This window comes from Lepidochelys olivacea (genome assembly GCF_965140295.1).
Source record: "Lepidochelys olivacea isolate rLepOli2 genome assembly, chromosome: 11".
NCBI lineage: Eukaryota > Metazoa > Chordata > Testudines > Cheloniidae > Lepidochelys > Lepidochelys olivacea.
The window spans coordinates 10688000-10707513 of NC_140421.1; the positions used below are offsets into that span (position 1 = coordinate 10688000).

At 44.5% G+C, this 19514-nt stretch overlaps 2 protein-coding genes across 9 annotated transcripts in view; both read right to left on the bottom strand.

Moving 5' to 3' along the window:
* Positions 1-19514, bottom strand: part of SEMA5B (semaphorin 5B) — a 362976-nt gene that overhangs the window by 226624 nt on the left and 116838 nt on the right. The gene's annotated exons all lie outside the window — the stretch shown is intronic.
* On the bottom strand, positions 13509-15027 carry LOC311528100 (uncharacterized protein; the record flags this gene model as incomplete). Its single annotated transcript, XM_084642725.1, has 2 exons — positions 14606-15027; positions 13509-14029 (listed from the first exon to the last, which is right to left on the bottom strand). The coding sequence occupies exons 1-2, from the start codon at positions 15009-15011 to the stop codon at positions 13509-13511; spliced, it is 927 nt and encodes a 308-aa protein (XP_084498851.1). The 5' UTR covers positions 15012-15027.

The window sequence follows — 19514 nt, forward strand, 5'->3', positions numbered from 1 at the left end:
AAAAGCAGTGATATTAACATATAAACCCCATTAATTACTGTTGATCGGGAAAATTAGCCCATATAGTATTGAAATAGTCTAATTTGGCGGATGACTCGGGTGATTGGTAGTGGACTCTTCTAAGTCAGACATTCAGTCTCATCAACAAAAGTCACGGCCATCCAATGGATGTTCAACAGCAATACTTCCCTAAGATAACTAAAATGAGATATGCAGTTAGTTATTTACCCTGTTAGCAGCATTCAAAGGATTCCCAATATAAGCACAGGGAAGAAGAAGGGAATCCTGCAGCTACTGAAGTAGCTGAACAGTTAGATCTAAGTGCATTATTTTTCCCCTCTTCACCCTGCAAAGAAATTTATCCTACATAATAACTGGCAGATGGAGTAATTGCCTTACCACGTCTTAGCTTTCAATCAGAAAGATGACAGGGCAATTGCTACCGCCACCAGGTACTCTCCTTTACAGACTTCATTCTCTGATACCTGTGACATTGCACTGTCCCAGCAGTGCCCTTGTTGTGAGCAGCATGATAACAAAGTACAGATAATGACTCCAATTAAGAGGTGTGAATGTCATTCCACTCCCCCTGCTTTCTTCCAGGTCAGTAAGAATGCAGCTGAAAATGACTGGCACAGCAAGTTAACGATAATTCAAATTTAATTTGCTCCCTGTCATCTCTGTTTTTTCTAGAGGCTTTAACAGTTTAATTTAATAGTCATAAGCACTGTCTATATTACCAAGACATAATGTATTTCAGGTCTGGGCTGTTGCTTGGCACAAAATAATAACATCTCACATTTATATGGTGCCTTTCATCCTGAAAAAGAAAAGGAGTGGCACCTTAAAGACTCACAAATTTATTTGCGCATAAGCTTTCGTGAGCTACAGCTCCCTTCATCAGATGCATTACATCGGTTGCATTCATAGGTTGCGAATACAGACTAACACGGCTGCTACTCTGAAACCTTTCATCCTGAAGGCACTCAAAAGTGCCTCAACAACCGTATACCTAAAGGAATCACTTCACCCACTCCTGAAGGGCATCCACCTCCGGGATGGGAAGACTTCTATCCAAATGAAACGGCGAGGCAATTTAAGCAGGTAGAATTTAATTTTCCAAAATAGAATCTGGCCAGGACTCTGAGTTAACACCTTTACTCTTGCAGCAACTCCCATAGTCATAAGTGATCAGAGATTCAGTTTTATGTCTACTCAAAAGACAGAACCTGTGGGGGTACAGTTCCCCCAAACACCATGGCCATCTGCTGTGACCGAGATTTTCCTCAGCTGTCTCCCATCCAATTACTGACCAGGCAGCAGTGCCACTGCTCAGCTTTATAATCTGGTGATAGCCTGAAGTGGTGTAGCTGAAGGCCCCCAAGAGAAAAAAGGTGTAGTGAAATAACTGGTTAGGTTTCTCACTTCATAATTGCTCCTGCTGAATACATGCACAAGATCCTTAATACAGAGTAGGGTCCTGATCCAAGACTACAAGGAGGGGAGGGATAGCTCAGTGGTTTGAGCATTGGCCTGCTAAACCCAGGGGGCCATTTAAGGATCTGGGGCAAAAATTGGGGATTGGTCCTGCTTTGACCTCCTGAGGTCCCTTCCAACCCTGATATTCTATGATTCTATGGAAAGACTCCCACTGACTTGGGATCAGGCCCTAACGGAACAAATCTTGATGTGCCTGTATTAGTGTTACCAGGTACCAGTTTTCCAACTAAAAGACTTTTGACCAGCCCCACAACTGTGGGGGTGAGAGTAACCATTCATGTTTGGATGAGCATCCTGCTTAAGCTTTGAGTGAGCGGTACATCAATCACAACAGCAATCTCTAACATACACATGTAAAGAAAAGGAGGACTTGTGGCACCTTAGAGACTAACCAATTTATTTGAGTATAAGCTTTCGTGAGCTACAGCTCACTTCATCGGATGCATAAAGTGGAAAATACAGTGAGGAGATTTATATACACACAGACCATGAAAAAATACCCATTGTAAGGAGAGTGATCACTTAAGATGAGCTATTACCAGCAGGATAGTGGGGTGGGGGGGAGAGAAAACCTTTTGAAGTGATAATCCAGGTGGGCCATTTATATAAATCTCCTCACTGTTTTTTCCACTTTATGCATCCGATGAAGTGAGCTGTAGCTCACGAAAGCTTATGCTCAAATAAATTGGTTAGTCTCTAAGGTGCCACAAGTACTCCTTTTCTTTTTGCAAATACAGACTAACACGGCTGCTACTCTGAAACCAATACACATGTAAGACATATAACAATAGGGGTTGGTTTTGGAAACTGAACTATATCTCTTTATATTATCCAGATATTCCTTCTTCGTTAAGGTGGAGTTCACCGTATAAGAGCTTCTGTCAGATCTTCCACATCCTTAAGGCCCTGGCAGCAATCAAACTTGCTGCATTCTTGTGGGTTTCCCAGATAAATCTTCATTGCAAGGACACATTTTTGTGATAGTGATCCAAAGACCAAGAGAAGTAGCAGAAAGTGGGTGGGTGGAGAATGAATGTGTTAAATGTAATAAAGATTCTCTCTATTTTCTATCTAGCACATTATCATCTATGTTCATCATTTATTAAAAGCCTTTCATTTATTAAAAGTCTTTAAAGCCTAGTTTAATAACCTGTAATCATTATTTGAATCACAAATTCTGCTTTCATTATTTTTTTAATTTTTTTTGTAAATGAAGCACTGTAGGGCTGACTTTAAATTAAAGATATGCTCAAATGCTCCCCTCCAAGCTTGGCTGTTCCTCGGGTTCCTCCAGCAGGACTGCTCAGCCCACACCCCAGAACCTCTTTCCCTTGAGAGAGGCTTCCTATTCCCTTATTTTCAGATGATATAAAAAGGGGTGATTTCATTATTAATCCTCTCTCTTCCTGAGGGTTTTGTGGATATTTTTAAATTAAGAGTTTAAACCCTAATATTTCCAAGGTGGAATTTGTGTATGTGACAGGTAAGAATATAAAACTTGGATGGAATTGTCTTGCTTATGGGAGACGGTGTGGCTGCAAATCAGAAATCCCACACACACGAGAGAGAGAGAGAGAGAGAGAGAGAGAGAGGTCTAGAACCCTAGCTAGTCAGCTACAAAGGCACAGACCTCTACCACTGAAGCTACAGGAGAATTCCTATAAGGATGAATAGCAGTAGGTCTCATATCCCCAGTGAGGCCAACCACTAAGAGGGCATCATCACTCATACACACAAAACAAAGGACATTATGAGACCTGGATCCAAACCAGAATGAAAAATAAAACAGGAGCCAAATTAAAACTGAAAAGGAGTACTTGTGGCACCTTAGAGACTAACCAATTTATTTGAGCATGAGCTTTCGTGAGCTACAGCTCACTTCATCGGATGCACCGATGAAGTGAGCTGTAGCTCACGAAAGCTTATGCTCAAATAAATTCCTTAGTCTCTAAGGTGCCACAAGTACTCCTTTTCTTTTTGCAAATACAGACTAACACGGCTGTTACTCTGAAATTCACCACTGGCATTAAATGAGTGTATTATGTGGTATTTTGTGTATCCTATTGTGTTTCGCATTTAAAGCCATAGCTCCAGTCTGAAAATGCAGCAGAAAAGTGAAAATGAAAAACAGTTTGGGTGGGGAGGGAAGTTATCCAATTTTTTTCAACCTAACTAGCATCTCAAGGTACTGAAATTTGGAGCAAACATTTCGTAAAACTTGTTATTGTATCTAAACAATTTTGCCCAGCCGTAGCCGTTGACCTGTACGTGGGTAAGACAAGTTACCCATGGAGTTAGCTAGATGGCACTAAAGCATAGTTATGCTTGGAATGTGACTGTCTGGAATACAATACTTGTTGCTGGTTAGAAGTTCCTGGAATAAGTTAAGTATTCAACTTTGTAATGCTGTTGATTTTTTTTCCAAATTGGAGCAAATGGTACTGCCTCTACTTAAAGATTTTTAGTGGCAAGAGGAGAGGGTGCTTTTTAAGTGCTGTCATCTTATTTTAAATCCACTTTGAAGTTTAAAAGTAAAAAAAAAAAGTTTGTCTTAGAAAGAACAAGATGATAAACCCTCTCTTCTCACGAACCAATACACACAAATTATAATCTGCACATAAAATTTAACAATATCACCTAAAAATTCTCATCAAACGCAAATTTTCTTCAGTGATTTATTTGTGCAATTGTGGGTGGGGAGAAAGCACACAAAGCTTTCAAAGCTGAAGATCGAGGTAAATGGTGTGTCAGACTATGCAAAATGAGGGAAGGGGAAAAAAAGGAGGAAGGGACAAACACATTCCCTGGCTGGGAAGTTATTGAATGCTCAGAGCCAAAAAGGACCTAGCAGCTTGGAGAGGAAATTCCTACAAATAACTTACTGATTCAACCCCATTTCCACTTCAAATGTCTCTTCCACTTCGCTAACAGATGAAAAAGTTTCAGGGGTAGATGGAGGATTAGATTGGCGGTTTAAAAGGTTATTGCAGAAAATCAGCTCTAAGGTAAGCAAAGTTTTGCAACTGGTTAGATCCTGTGTGTTTCACACTTGCGTAGAGCACTGGGAATGAGGTAATCACTTAGGAATGTGTGTGGTTGGATAGCCCTGAAAAGAGAGCCGCTCAGTTACCAAAGCTCTGTGCTGAATATTCACGCCACACACACAATCATTTTTCTTGTTAAGTGCCTAGAAGAATGGGAACATTACAAATGCAGTATCTTTTTTGGCTACAAGTTTAGCTACTATAAAAAGATATTAAAAGACACTCCCCTCCCCCTCCACCCCCAAAGCAGATCTGGATATACAGGATTTGAGAAGGAAATAACAGAAGAAAAAAGAAAATAAATTTCAAATCTAAAAGAGGATTTGCCAAACAATAAGAGCTTTAGAAAATGAGGATCTAACAAAACCATAACAAGCATTTTAAGATTTGGCTACATGAAAACAGATCCGCTCCCAGTATGTGGTTGGGTCATATCTGCTGACCTTATATTAACCAAAACAAGCATTTACTTCTGTTAAGACTGCAGTCAGTACAGCCATGGGAAAGCAAACTAGGTTCTAATATCAACAGAACTGTCCAGTTAATTTCTGGTTGTGGAATCTTTCGTACCGGCAACACAATTAAGACAGACAAAAGGAACACAACTTGATTTTCCAATGCCAGGTAGTGTTTGTGGTTACAAATGGCGGTTAAAAACGTAATCTCCCATAACTCAGCAAATTTGTTATGAAAAAAGCATTCAAGGCCTGATCCAAAGCTCAGTGAAGTCAATGGAAAGACCCCAATTCACTTCAGTGCACTTTGGATCAAGCTCTAAGAGAACAAAACGCTGAAGCCACAATACAATTAGACTAGCTTTTCTGACTGTTAGTTGCATTTTAGCAACAAGATTAGATAGATAATCTTCTCTTTGGCTTGGGCTACACTGAGGGGGGGTGTTTCGAACTAAGATACGCAACTTCCGCTACACTATTCGCGTAGCTGAAGTCGAAGTATCTTAGTTCGACTTACCTGGCCGTCCTCACGGCGGCGAGTCGACCGAGGCAGCTCTCCCGTCGAATCTGCTTACTCCTCCTACCGAGGTGGAGTACAGGTATCAATTCAGGGACTGATTTATCGCGTCTAGACGAGACACGATAAATCGATCTCCAATAGATCGATCACTATCTGCCGAGCCAGTGGGTAGTGAAGACGTACACTTTGGGCTAGATCCAACTCCTGCTGAAATCAATGGGAATTTTTCCATTTACTTCAGTGGGTATTGGAAAGAGGCCACTTGTTTAGCTCTGAAGGTTCGGTTTTATGCAATTTTCCCCAGTGGTAGAAAGAAGATGACTCTGCATAAGAATAAATTTCTAAATTGCTGATATCTATGAAAGAAAAAAAAATCACTCACTCAATTACCTGTCTCCTTTTAAAAAACTTAACTCCACACATTTAAACTCCCAAGACTATGCAAGATTCTAGAGCCAGAGGATTTCCGGATGATTAATCAGTAAGATATGTTTAAATACTAACCCATGGTCTCAAGGGAAACAACCAGTCCAACATGTATCTCTTGTCCTGCTTTAGTTCCTCTACAATATACTGTTTAATAAAGGGGTGGGAGGAGAGCCCATCATCTTAAAATCCTCCATTACAGCTCTGAAGACTTAGACTCCAAAGAAGCATTTGTGTGTATGTGCTCAGAGAGATGAAAAATCATTAAGCACATGAACTTTCTACAGCTCGGCAATAGAAAGTGTGTCCCAAGAAAGCCACCTGTTCCATGCCAAATGGCCAAGATGCTAATTTGCAAGGACACATTTAGAAATTTCCTGGATAACTCTGACTAACGTTACAGAACTGGTATCATTTTCCTTGACACAGGAGCATGTGAATGATCCTCTCCTGTCCCCCACACATGCCAATGAGTTATTCCTATAACCACAGACAACCTGCAAGGCAAATAATGAGTTTCAGATGCAGACACCATACTTCAAAGAGGAGTACAATTTCAGTAATATGGACAAGGCACCTGGATCCTTACACAATAAAGAGGCAGTAATAAGCTGTTTACATTTAATGACCAAGTCACCTTTTTCACCTGAAAGGTGCATTTTCTTCCAGCACCATTCTTCACAAAGTCCCAACCGCTTCACAATGAGGAGACTGAAACATGACATACAACTGAAAAGGATAACACATATTGGGCCAGATGATTCTCAGTTGCAGCTACATCAATTGACACTAGCTGAGAATCTGGCCCTTAGCACTTCTGTTTGTGCTTCCCATCAGAGGGTACTGAAACACTTCAAATGCAAACTGATGAAGCCTCAGAACATCGCTGTGAGTTAAGTAACCCCCCTCCATTTCACCTGGGAGGGGGAAAAAGAGAGAGTGAGGTTAAGTAACTTGCTCAAGGTCACACAGTGAGTCGGCTCACCTGTAGGTTAAAACCCCTCTTCAGCTCTTTGTTCTGGGTTCTAACCTCAGCCTACATTCAAAATGTCCTTGTCTCTGATGACTGTCTCCAAGCACTTAGAAACAAGGCATGAAACTTTGACCAAGAGCAACTTCCTTTACCTTACACCAGTTAAATTCATTACCTTATTTTAACGAGAGGCACTGTCTTGAATACCCCACGCAGCTACACCCGAGTTTGATCACGCCTAGTATTACTACCTTTAATAGCGCATTGGAGCATTATGGATCTCATCTCCAATGTAAGGCAACTAGGGGATTAAAAACTTCCAAGTGAAATGACATTTTTAGCTTCACATTTGTGCCAATTACACACACTCCTTTGAAAGGAGACAATTAGGGACTACACGTAACAATTATACTAAGAAGTCATTTTCTTTTCAAAGGTCTCATCAAGTTTGTTAATATCCTCTGATGTTGGTGAAATGATCCCTCGTTAACATTTCAATTTATTATTGCTGTTCCATTAATGAGACCACACACAAAAACCGCACCTGTAGTGGAGGCCCATAAATATGCTAAGAGTGAAACTCAGGTAGCCTAATATTGTGTGCATTTTATGAGCACTACCATGTTACAGCTTCATGTCATAGTAGATGGAGGAGTTGAGTTCCACGTAGGTCATTGTGCAAGTGTCTTTAGGGTGAGACCTTCAAATTAGAGGTTGCATGTGGCCATTTAACATCCCAGGGCACTTTCTGCAAGAGCAGGGATTTGACTCGGTGTCACTGACTGAAATTTCCCTCCCCACGCAATTATGGAGAATTGCTGCTTTCACCCCTGAGTGAAAAGTACGAGTGAACATACTCCTCAGGTCAAGCAAGACCTCTCCTAAGGCAAATGCCATTGCTGTACTTGGATTTTCAATTATTAATGTCTCACTTCTTGTCTTCCAAACTTTTTCAAAAGAGGAAAGCAGCAGCTTCTCTCTCTCTATGAGCAAATAGCAAATCACATCACAACGTGTTGCTTCCCTGATTCGAAAGGAAAGGTCCATTCATCACAGGGATGTCTTATCACACAAACAACATTTTTGTCTTCTAGTATTTTTCTCTCTAGTGACTAGTTACAATAAATCCTACCTAGTTTTCTGTGCAGTGCTGAAGGCATCAGGCTCATGCTAAGGGACAGATCTGCGGCCACACTTCCACTACAGGTATCGTCTTGCAAGGAACAAACTTGTTTTAAGATGATTTGCAATTTATTTCCCAGGAAAGCCCAAGCTTAGAAGCAGTATTTGGTTTGCACTGAGGTCCTGCTCCATTGGTGATGAGAGAACTGTATGCTTCATGCTCCTTTTATGCGTTAACAGAAGAAATAATCTAAATTAGCAATTTTTCTGGTGCATTACAAGTGGATTTTAAAAAACTGGATACCTTCAGGAAAATGAAATAAAATGAAACATAAAAAGAAGCCTATTTAATGACAGCACAGACTATCCTAATAAACCTATTTCTTTGATAAGCAGACTCCAACTGTCAGCCTTTTATCATCTGCAAAAATGCATAATGGATCTTCTCTGTTTGCTTACAGTTCCAAACCTTCCTCCCTTCGATCAACTAGCATTTTTGCTCCAGTGCCTACAACAATAATAATTTCTAGCAACAAACTCAGATTCCCCCTCAAGCAGTGCCAATCCAGCCAGGGGCTCATTGGTATCTACAAACGCTGCACACACAGACTGGTGAAAGGTTGTACAATGCTTTTCTTGTCCTGAGTTTTCCTCCCTTTCAGGCAAACTGTCCCCACGGAGGTGGCACACATGCTGCTGAAACAAACACTATATGTTTAATCGTAGCCACTGTGAAAGGGCATTAGAGTCTAGTCTGTGCATTCTGCATTGCCTCCCTACAGCAGCTGCTCAAGTGAGGCAACTTTGGAGGGTTAATTCCCATATTAATGGCTGGCCTTTTCCTCTTTAATGAATCATGGAATCCTGAGTGTGTTTCACTCCTACTTTCCCACATCTCTTTCAATTCTTCTATTGTAAGGAGATAAAGTCATTATTTGGTGGAAAAGGACCCCCATACAGCACATACTTGCAGCACTTTATCTAGCTTCATGATTCAATTGCTCATTTTTTTCTGCTGCGTAAGCATATCGTTAAAAAAAAACAAAAATGTATGGCAAGTTCCAAGAAAACTGCTGAATCGGCTGCTGCCTGTGTGCATTGTTTGCTCTAAACCAGTTAGCCTGCCACATGAAGGAATGATTCAACTGCGATTTTAAACTAGGTTAGTAAAAGTATCTCAGTCCTGATCCTAGCTGATTTCAGATGATTATTTTTCAACTATGGATCTGAGAAAGCAACACTGCCAGATATCGTTAATGTAAGGGCACTTTATGCAAAATACAGAGTACCATACCAAGCCACGTGAACCTGAACCACCAACTTTCCAGTTTAGAATCTTTCAGGCACTTTGATGAAGTTCATGTTTTATTTCTTGGATATTAGTGGGACAAATTCTCAACTGATACTTATCAGCATAGTATCACTGAGTTCTGATTCAACTTGAATTAGTGCAAATCAATAGCAACCCCATAGAAGTCAATTGGCCAGATCCTCAAAACAGAAGTCTTTGGAGCTACCCTAATCTACACCAGCTGGGGATCTACTAGCTTCAGACTGAAAGATGCTCAAAAACCTTGCTATTTTTATTTGCATTAACAAACTTAAAAACAAAATTAAATATTTAATCTGTGATAAAATCATCTGGCAGCCATTATAAAACATGCTGATCCAGATTCTCATCACCTGCTGTTTGTCCACTAGAGTAAATCTGTTGAATTCAATGGAGTTCCTTTAACCTCTCATCCACACATTCATGAGATCTAGTCCAAAGTAATACTTTACATGGACTGAATGGTGGTGAAAGGCACTGGACTGATAACTGGATTCCTCAATTAACTCACAGAAAAGGTACAGCAAAGGCAACAGGGACCAAATTCACCTAGTGAAGGCCTTTGATTTCAGTGGGGTTGCATTAGGGATGAATTTGGCCCCAAGGATGTCTGCTTTCCCCAGCACTGCCCCTCACCCTAGCCCAGGAGGGTTCACCTCTAGGACTGAGTGAGTGGCCTGTTTGTTTTGAATACTGCATTGGGAACATTCTTACCTTTGCCAGCGGGTATGTGCCTGTACAGTGAAGTCACTGACTATATGCCACCACCACCATAAAGAGTTACAAAGGGCCGGGTTCAGTGCAGAATCTGTGCTGGCATCTCACAGTGCAGATCCTGCTGGATGCCCCCCAATAGTGGGGAACAAGCCAAAGAAGAGAGTGAGGCCTACCTCAGCCTATATACTAGAAATGGTCTTGGACTCCCCTCCCCATCTTACACCATATACAATTTCAATATGGGCTACCTCCCAGTAACCACCACCTACCCACGCATACGCCCGCCCACCCACGCACTTCCCCACCCAGGACCAATCCCAGACCATCCTCCAGTTCACACTCTCATTAGTAGCAAGAGACACCATGATCTTGTTATCCACTAGGTGCGCTCAAAGGACTAGTGTCCAAAAGGCAGAAGACACGAGCTACTTGGAGATACACTGATTCAATGCATCCCAGGAGCAGTCTCCTATGGATCTTGCCCCATCCATAAACTCTTAAGTTGTTCCCACCCACAAACCCTACCAGAAAACCCGGAGGCGGAAAGTAGCGGTAACCTCACCTACTATTCCTCAGGGCAGATTTCCCTTTGGAGGGGGCAAAGCCTGGGCTGGCACAGGGAGATATCATTTACACCTCACTGGACCGTCTTTGATGGATCTTGCTGAAGGTTTTGAGAGTTCATAAACTAACGGCTTCTCTTTCCCACATCAGTAGTGTCAGGATGTTACACCGAGGTGTTTGGAGGCAGTATCTGATCTAAAGCTAAAACAAAAGAGCCTATTTCCCCTTATCTGAGGGGGAATCCAGCCTTTTGGAACTACAGTAAGGCAATCAAATTCCTGGCTGAAATCCCAAGATCCAGAAGAAAGCGAGGCTGTAAGATAGACTGTTCTGGAAAAGAGCTGCAATAAAAGGCAAGGTCTGGTGTAGGTCCACAGCACGTTGGAGAGCTCACTAACATGGGAAGCAGTAGTGGCATAATGCATAGAGCTCTGGAATGCAAGTCAGCAGACCAGGCTTCTTATTCCTGCCTCTGCTAGGACCCGCTGAGTCACCTTGGGCACCCCTCTGTTACCTCATCTGTAAAATGGGGACACACATAGGAGCTAAGTATTCTAAGGGTATGTCTACACTACGAAATTAGGTCGAATTTATAGAAGTCGGTTTTTTTGAAATCGGTTTTATATATTCGAGTGTGTGTGTCCCCACAGAAAATGCTCTAAGTGCATTAACTCGGCGGAGCGCTTCCACAGTACCGAGGCAAGCGTCGACTTCTGGAGCGTTGCACTGTGGGTAGCTATCCCACAGTTCCCGCTGCCCATTGGAATTCTGGGTTGATATCCCAATGCCTGATGGGGCTAAAACATTGTCGCGGGTGGTTCTGGGTACATATCGTCAGGACCCCGTTCCCACCCTCCCTCCCCCCGTGAAAGCAAGGGCAGACAATCATTTCGCGCCTTTTTTGTCTGCTGCCAGCCAAAGATGTAAAGGATCGATGGAGTGGGTCAGAACAAGACATAGACCAGATTTGTTTTGGACTCATTTTCCTCCTCCCCTGTCTAGATCACACTGCAGTCAGTCACAGAGAAGGCGCAGCGAGGTTAATCTAGCCATGTATCAATCAGAGGCCAGGCTAACCTCCTTGTTCCAATAACAACGATAACTTTGGCGCACCATTTCTTATTGGAACCCTCCGTGCAGTCCTGCCTGAAATACTCCTTGATGTACAGGCACACCCTTTGTTGATTTTAGCTCCCTGAAGCCAACCCTGTAAGCCGTGTCGTCAGTCGCCCCTCCCTCCGTCAGAGCAACGGCAGACAATCGTTCCGCGCCTTCTTTCTGTGCGGACGCCATACCAAGGCAAGCATGGAGGCCGCTGAGCTCATTTTGGCAATTAGGAGCACATCAACCACCACACGCATTATCCAGCAGTATATGCAGCACCAGAACATGGCAACGTGATACCGGGCGAGGAGGCGACGTCAGCGCGGGCCCGTGAGTGATCAGGACATGGACACAGATTTCTCTGAAAGCACGGGCCCTGCCAATGCATGCATCATGGTGCTAATGGGGCAGGTTCATGCTGTGGAACGCCGATTCTGGGCTCGGGAAACAAGCACAGACTGGTGGGACCGCATAGTGTTGCAGGTCTGGGACGATTCCCAGTGGCTGCGAAACTTTCGCATGCGTAAGGGCACTTTCATGGAACTTTGTGACTTGCTTTCCCCTGCCCTGAAGCGCATGAATACCAGGATGAGAGCAGCCCTCACAGTTGAGAAGCGAGTGGCGATAGCCCTGTGGAAGCTTGCAACGCCAGACAGCTACCGGTCAGTTGGGAATCAATTTGGAGTGGGCAAATCTACTGTGGGGGCTGCTGTGATGCAAGTAGCTCACGCAATCAAAGATCTGCTGATATCAAGGGTAGTGACCCTGGGAAATGTGCAGGTCATAGTGGATGGCTTTGCTGCAATGGGATTCCCTAACTGTGGTGGGGCTATAGACGGAACCCATATCCCTATCTTGGCACCGGAGCACCAAGCCGCCGAGTACATAAACCGCAAGGGGTACTTTTCAATAGTGCTGCAAGCTCTGGTGGATCACAAGGGATGTTTCACCAACATCAACGTGGGATGGCCGGGAAAGGTGCATGACGCTCGCATCTTCAGGAACTCTGGTCTGTTTCAAAAGCTGCAGGAACGGACTTTCTTCCCAGACCAGAAAATAACTGTTGGGGATGTTGAAATGCCTATATGTATCCTTGGGGACCCAGCCTACCCCTTAATGCCATGGCTCATGAAGCCGTACACAGGCAGCCTGGACAGTAGTCAGGAGCTGTTCAACCACAGGCTGAGCAAGTGCAGAATGGTGGTAGAATGTGCATTTGGACGTTTAAAGGCGCGCTGGCGCAGTTTACTGACTCGCTTAGACCTCAGCGAAACCAATATTCCCACTGTTATTACTGCTTGCTGTGTGCTCCACAATATCTGTGAGAGTAAGGGGGAGACGTTTATGGCGGGGTGGGAGATTGAGGCAAATCGCCTGGCTGCTGGTTACGCGCAGCCAGACACCAGGGCGGTTAGAAGAGCTCAGGAGGGTGCGGTACGCATCAGAGAAGCTTTGAAAACCAGTTTCATGACTGGCCAGGCTACAGTGTGAAAGTTCTGTTTGTTTCTCCTTGATGAAACCCCCCGCCCCTTGGTTCACTCTACTTCCCTGTAAGCTAACCACCCTCCCCTCCTCCCTTTAATCACCGCTTGCAGAGGCAATAAAGTCATTGCTGCTTCACAGTCATGCATTCGTTATTCATTCATCACACAAATAGGGGGATGACTACCAAGGTATCCCAGGAGGGGTGGTGGAGGAGGGAAGGAAAATGCCACACAGCACTTTAAGCACAGCACTTTAAAAGTTTACAACTTTAAAATTTATTGAATGACAGCCTTCTTTTTTTTGGGCAATCCTCTGTTGTGGAGTCGCTGGTTGGCCGGAGGCCCCCCCACCGCGTTCTTGGGCGTCTGGGTGTGGAGGCTATGGAACTTGGGGAGGAGGGCGGTTGGTTACAGAGGGGCAGCAGTGGCAGTCTGTGCTCCAGCTGCCTTTGCTGCAGCTCAACCATACACTGGAGCATTCTGGTTTGGTCCTGCAGCAGCCTCAGCATTGAATCCTGCCTTCTCTCATCACGCTGCCGCCACATTTGAGCTTCAGCCCTGTCTTCTGCCCGCCACTTACTCTCTTCAGCCCTCCACCTCTCCTCCCGGTCATTTTGTGCTTTCCTGCACTCTGACATTATTTGCCTCCACGCATTCGTCTGTGCTCTGTCAGTGTGGGAGGACAGCATTAGCTCGGAGAACATTTCATCTCGAGTGCGTTTTTTTTTCTTTCTAAGCTTCACTAGCCTCTGGGAAGGAGAAGATCCTGTGATCATTGAAACACATCCAGCTGGTGGAGAAAAAAAAAGGGACAGCGGTATTTAAAAAGACACATTTTATAAAACAGTCGCTACACTCTTTCAGGGTAAACCTTGCTGTTAACATTACATACATAGCACATGTGCTTTCGTTACAAGGTCGCATTTTGCCTCCTCCCACCGCGTGACTACCCCCTCAACCCTCCCCCCTCCCCGTGGCTAACAGCGGGGAACATTTCTGTTCAGCCACAGGCAAACAGCACAGCAGGAATGTGTCCCTGAAGAAAAGCACCCTATTTCAACCAGGTGACCATGAATTATATCTCACTCTCCTGAGGATAACACAGAGAGAGAAAGAACGGATTTTGGTTGAATGCCAGCAAACATACACTGCAATGCTTTGTTCTACAGTGATTCCCGAGTATGTGTTACTGGCCTGGAGTGATAAAAGTGTCCTACCATGAAGGACGAAATAAGGCTGCCCTCCCCAGAAACCTTTTGCAAAGGCTTTAGGACTACATCTAGGAGAACCGCAAATGCCAGGGCAAAGTAATCCTTTCACATGCTTGCTTTTAAACCATGTATAGCATTTTAAAAGGTACACTCACCAGAGGTCCCTTCTCCGCCTGCTGGGTCCAGGAGGCAGCCTTGGGTGGGTTCGGGGGGTACTGGCTCCAGGTCTAGGGTGAGAAACAGTTCCTGGCTGTCGGGAAAACCGGTTTCTCCGCTTGCTTGCTGTGAGCTATCTACAACCTCCTCATCATCATCATCTTCTTCGTCCCCAAAACCTGCTTCCGTATTGCCTCCATCTCCATTGAAGGAGTCAAACAACACGGCTGGGGTAGTGGTGGCTGAACCCCCTAAAATGGCATGCAGCTCATCATAGAAGCGGCATGTTTGGGGCTCTGACCCAGAGCGGCTGTTCGCCTCTCTGGTTTTCTGGTAGGCTTGCCTCAGCTCCTTCAGTTTCACGCGGCACTGCTTCGGGTCCCTGTTATGGCCTCTGTCCTTCATGCCCTGGGAGATTTTCACAAAGGTTTTGGCATTTCGAAAACTGGAACGGAGTTCTGATAGCACGGATTCCTCTCCCCAAACAGCGATCAGATCCCGTACCTCCCGTTCGGTCCATGCTGGAGCTCTTTTGCGATTCTGGGACTCCATCATGGTCACCTGTGCTGATGAGCTCTGCATGGTCACCTGCAGCTTGCCACGCTGGCCAAACAGGAAATGAGATTCAAAAGTTCGCGGTTCTTTTCCTGTCTACCTGGCCAGTGCATCTGAGTTGAGAGTGCTGTCCAGAGCGGTCACAATGGAGCACTCTGGGATAGCTCCCGGAGGCCAATACCATCGAATTGTGTCCACAGTACCCCAAATTCGAGCTGGGAACGTCGATTTAAGCGCTAATCCACTTGTCAGGGGTGGAGTAAGGAAATTGATTTTAAGAGCCCTTTAAGTCGAAATAAAGGGCTTCACTGTGTGGACGGGTGCAGGTTTAAATCGATTTAACGCTGCTAAATTCGACCTAAAGTCCTAGTGTAGACCAGGGCTAATTAATAGTTCATGGCATGCCAGCTCCTGCATGTTCTTATCCAGGCAACAACCCCACTGAAATCAGCACAAGATTTGCCTGCCTAAGGAAGTGTAATGTGACAATATAAGAACAAAAGATGAAACTGGGGCCTTTCTGAGGCTCTCTAGACTGCAGTCAAATGCAGTCCCCACGTTCGCTGTAGCAAAGGAAAGCTCAGGCCTGTTACTCTTTCACAGATGCAAATATTGCTCCACCACAGGGTTCTAGGACTTGCTTTTACTTCTTCCCCCCCTTGCATAACCTAAAACCTCCCCTTTCAGGATTTCAGAAGATACTGACTGATTGGGCGGGGGGGGGCACAAATGGGCGCCATTTCTGCTGCAGCTATTGTTTGGCTCCAACCTGGAAAGCATCTCTGCTTCTCCCCCCACACACACCCACCTGGGGAATTCAGCTGCTTGCAGAGACACTTGAAAAGCTAAAAAGGAATTTTTTTTAAAAAAAAAAAAGGTGGCTGGCGCAGCCCAGAAATCAGAATTAAAAGCAAGCTGCCCACCTCGCCCCAGTGGCTGCAGGATTTGGAGCAAACCCAGGGCTGTGGAAACAGAACATTGCACTTTGTTAACAAAAATAAATAACTCCTCACTCTTCCCCTTCGGGGCATGTTTCTATGGAGGAATAAACCTCCACAGGGAGTTTATTATGTGTACATGAGAAGTGTGCCTCCTACTGAAAAACAGCAGGGGTGGTTTTCCCCCTGCTAGTCTGACTTGCGCCCTTCCACCACCTCTTTATTTATCCCCCAGGTTCTCCCCACCGCTCCCATGTCTGTAACAAGTGAAGCAGCACAAAGGAACACTCAGGTAATTTCGATCTTAGCTGCACAAAATGACACGGCATTCCCCCTTCCCATATAAACGATCAGTGTGTGGGCCAGGTTTCATTTGCAACTGTAAATGAAACAGGCCTACAACTGTGTTTATAATCCTCCTTAATTGAATTTCTGTGACAAAACCCAGACAAAATTATTACCCTCAAGTTAGCAACTTGCTCCAAGTAGCCAAGGGTTCCTGGAAAGCTGTTAGAAACACATGGCAGAGTATGATGCCATGCAGTAGTACTTTGGTGTCACTAATATTTTTATCTATTTATTGGGTCGGAGGGTGGGGAGATACAGAGGTAAAGAGGAGGAGAGCAGGGCTGCTTCACTATCAGGGCCAGCCTTAGGGTCTGACAGACCCCAAGCAAGAAAGAATAGAGGTACCTGGGGGGAAGCACCTACGGTGGAATCCAACCTTAGGCAGTGATTTCGTGCTATGTTCAAGGTATATGCACAGAGAAGTTAGATAAAAACATAAAACACTCTTGCTGGAAGGTTGCAATCTTACCTTATTTCTTAGGATTCAGAACGATAACACACAAGAACCCAAGCACAGAGAGACAACGTGGGTTGCTCCCTAAAACAGAGAGGCACATCTGCTCTAGGCTGGCTCTCTACAGATGGCCTCCGATTGCACACTTTCCTAGTGCTCAGTTTCCTGGTCCTACTTGCAGGCTACCTCTTAGAAATTTCACAGATTCCAAGTTCAGAAGGGACCACTGTGATCATCAACCCTTCCCTCTTGTACAACACAGGTGTAACAGGGTGTACTGACCCTTTAAACTAAGCAGGGAAGGGAGGGGGGAGAAATCCCATCTCAGGGATGTTGGTGTGAGCACAGCCCAAGGAACCACTTGAACTGGTAAGAGAAGAAGTGGTTCCAGCCAGGGAGTTAACAATGGAAAGGGGAAAATTCCAGGACTCTGTTACTTTCAGGGACCAGGATTAGAAGTCTCATAGCACAGGAGAGGCCAAGGCTCCCCTCTCTCCTAGCCAATAGTGAGGAGCTCTCAGAAGGAGGAGAATATATATACCTCCTCCACTCTCAGAAAGAGGAAGAGCCAGAGAGCCATGCTTTTGCTGGGCAGAATAAAGGCTCCACAGTCTACAGGAGCATTGGAGTTGGGTATGAACTATGGGGTTGCTAGGATGGACCTTATGTTTGGGACACTGAGGCCTATTTTGAATTACTTTGGGCTACTGACCCAGTTTCAGGGGAGAGATGATGGTTCCCCAGAGAAAGACAATGTTGTACTCCTTAAGAGGCCCCAAACAGAGGGGATAGATGGAGGGAGCTGCAGAAATACCTCTGGCCACAAGAGGGAGTCCCTACTACAACAGGCAATAACAGGTCCCTGAGCAGATCTTTTAGAAAAACATCCAATTTTGATCTAACAATTGTCAGCGATGGAGAATCCATCACAACTCTTGGTAAACTGTTCTAATGGTTAATTACTCTCACCATTAAAAATGTACACCTTATTTCCTGTCTGAATCTGTCTAGCTTCAACTTTTAGCCATTGGATTCTGTGATAGCTTACAATTTTAACGCAATTTTCCAAAACAACACTTTTGCCTCTCCTGCTCCAGCTACTGGAAAAGGGTAAGGGACTGCCCTGCTTTTTGGAAGAGGAGTATCATTTGCAAGTTGCTGCGGTTAGAGAGGAGACTCAGAGACCTCAAAGTCTGTATTGTTTATTCCTAAATCCAGATCTAGCCAAAATTTAGGGGTTTCTACTTCAAAAAAAAAACACTCCCCTGGTAAAAAGCTTATTCATTTCCTTGGAATAAAAAATTGACTTATGTAGTAAACACAGTTCTTAGTAAGAAACAGCCCATTCACAATAACATTGTGCCAGTCCTAACATATCTTGGGCTCGGACCGTGAGAGCTCTTCTTATTGGAAACACTGTTTCAATAAAGGCCCTGTTGTTCTGAATTACGTCCGGAATAGGAATACTAAATAAAGCCCTGAATATTACTGAAAATTTGCGCAAACTCTTCCTCCAGATGATGGTGTAGATTTTTTTTTGGAGGCTGCTTCAAAACTTCTTTGGACACAGGTTCTTGTTTGCAGCCACCAGCTTCCTGTGTCACATGCACTGATTTGGGCACTGATGCGTACCACATTTAGCAATCGTTAGAACACCTTCGCAGCGCTCTGTCAGCTGGTAACCGCAGCAAACTAGTGAAGTCATATATTACGTCTCAAAGCCCACCATTCATATTTTACTTAGAGGTCCTACCATTGACCTCGGTAGGAATTATGCCTGTGGACTGACAGCAAACAGAGCCCCTGATGGTTAAGTCTGACAGGGAGGAGATAGAAACAAGTCAGCCCAAGTCAATGCAGTGTCCTAGGTTGCTCCCAAATCATCATAGTGGCATTTGTTCTTTTGAACTTAAGCTGGAGGAGAGACAAAGAACAGATGGAACTGGGTCAAGAGAAATGGAAAGGGAAGAGCAGTGGCTTCACAGTATCCCCACTGTAAGCCACAGCAGCTCCTTCACAGACAACGCACACAGCTGAGGTCCATGGGTATGTGGAGGAGTTGGGGGTGGAAAACTACAGAGAGAGTCTGTGTGGGCATCAAATCCCTCTCTGTTAAATTATTCTATCCTCCTCAGTGGTGGGGTAAGACAAAAGCAGCATGGCTCATGGAGGAGAGGGGAAGACCAGGCAGCAGTGTTCAGGAGCCAGGTCCACAGGACCTGGCGATACCACCTGACTGTCGCCAGACAACTCCGCCTCCCCACCTGTTTTAGCGCTAAGAGTTTCTAGAAGCCATTTCCCCTCCTGTGGAAGCAGCAGGAGGTGACAATCAGGTCCTATCGACTCTCCTCAACATCTTCTCTGCTCAGAATTTGCCATTGCTTGTACTAACACCTGTTTTTGAGAGAGCGCTGATTAGCCCTGGGGTCTTCTCTCGTAAATTTCACCAACAAGCTACTTGTGGCTCTCTAGGTAACCTTTTAAGAAGCACCTTTTTATAAGGTATGGGCCCTGTTTTTCCCCAGGCCATGAGCAAGCTGCACTGAACACCTGGAGCAAAGTGCGACAGAATGGCAATATATGTATATATATATATATATATATAAAAATCAG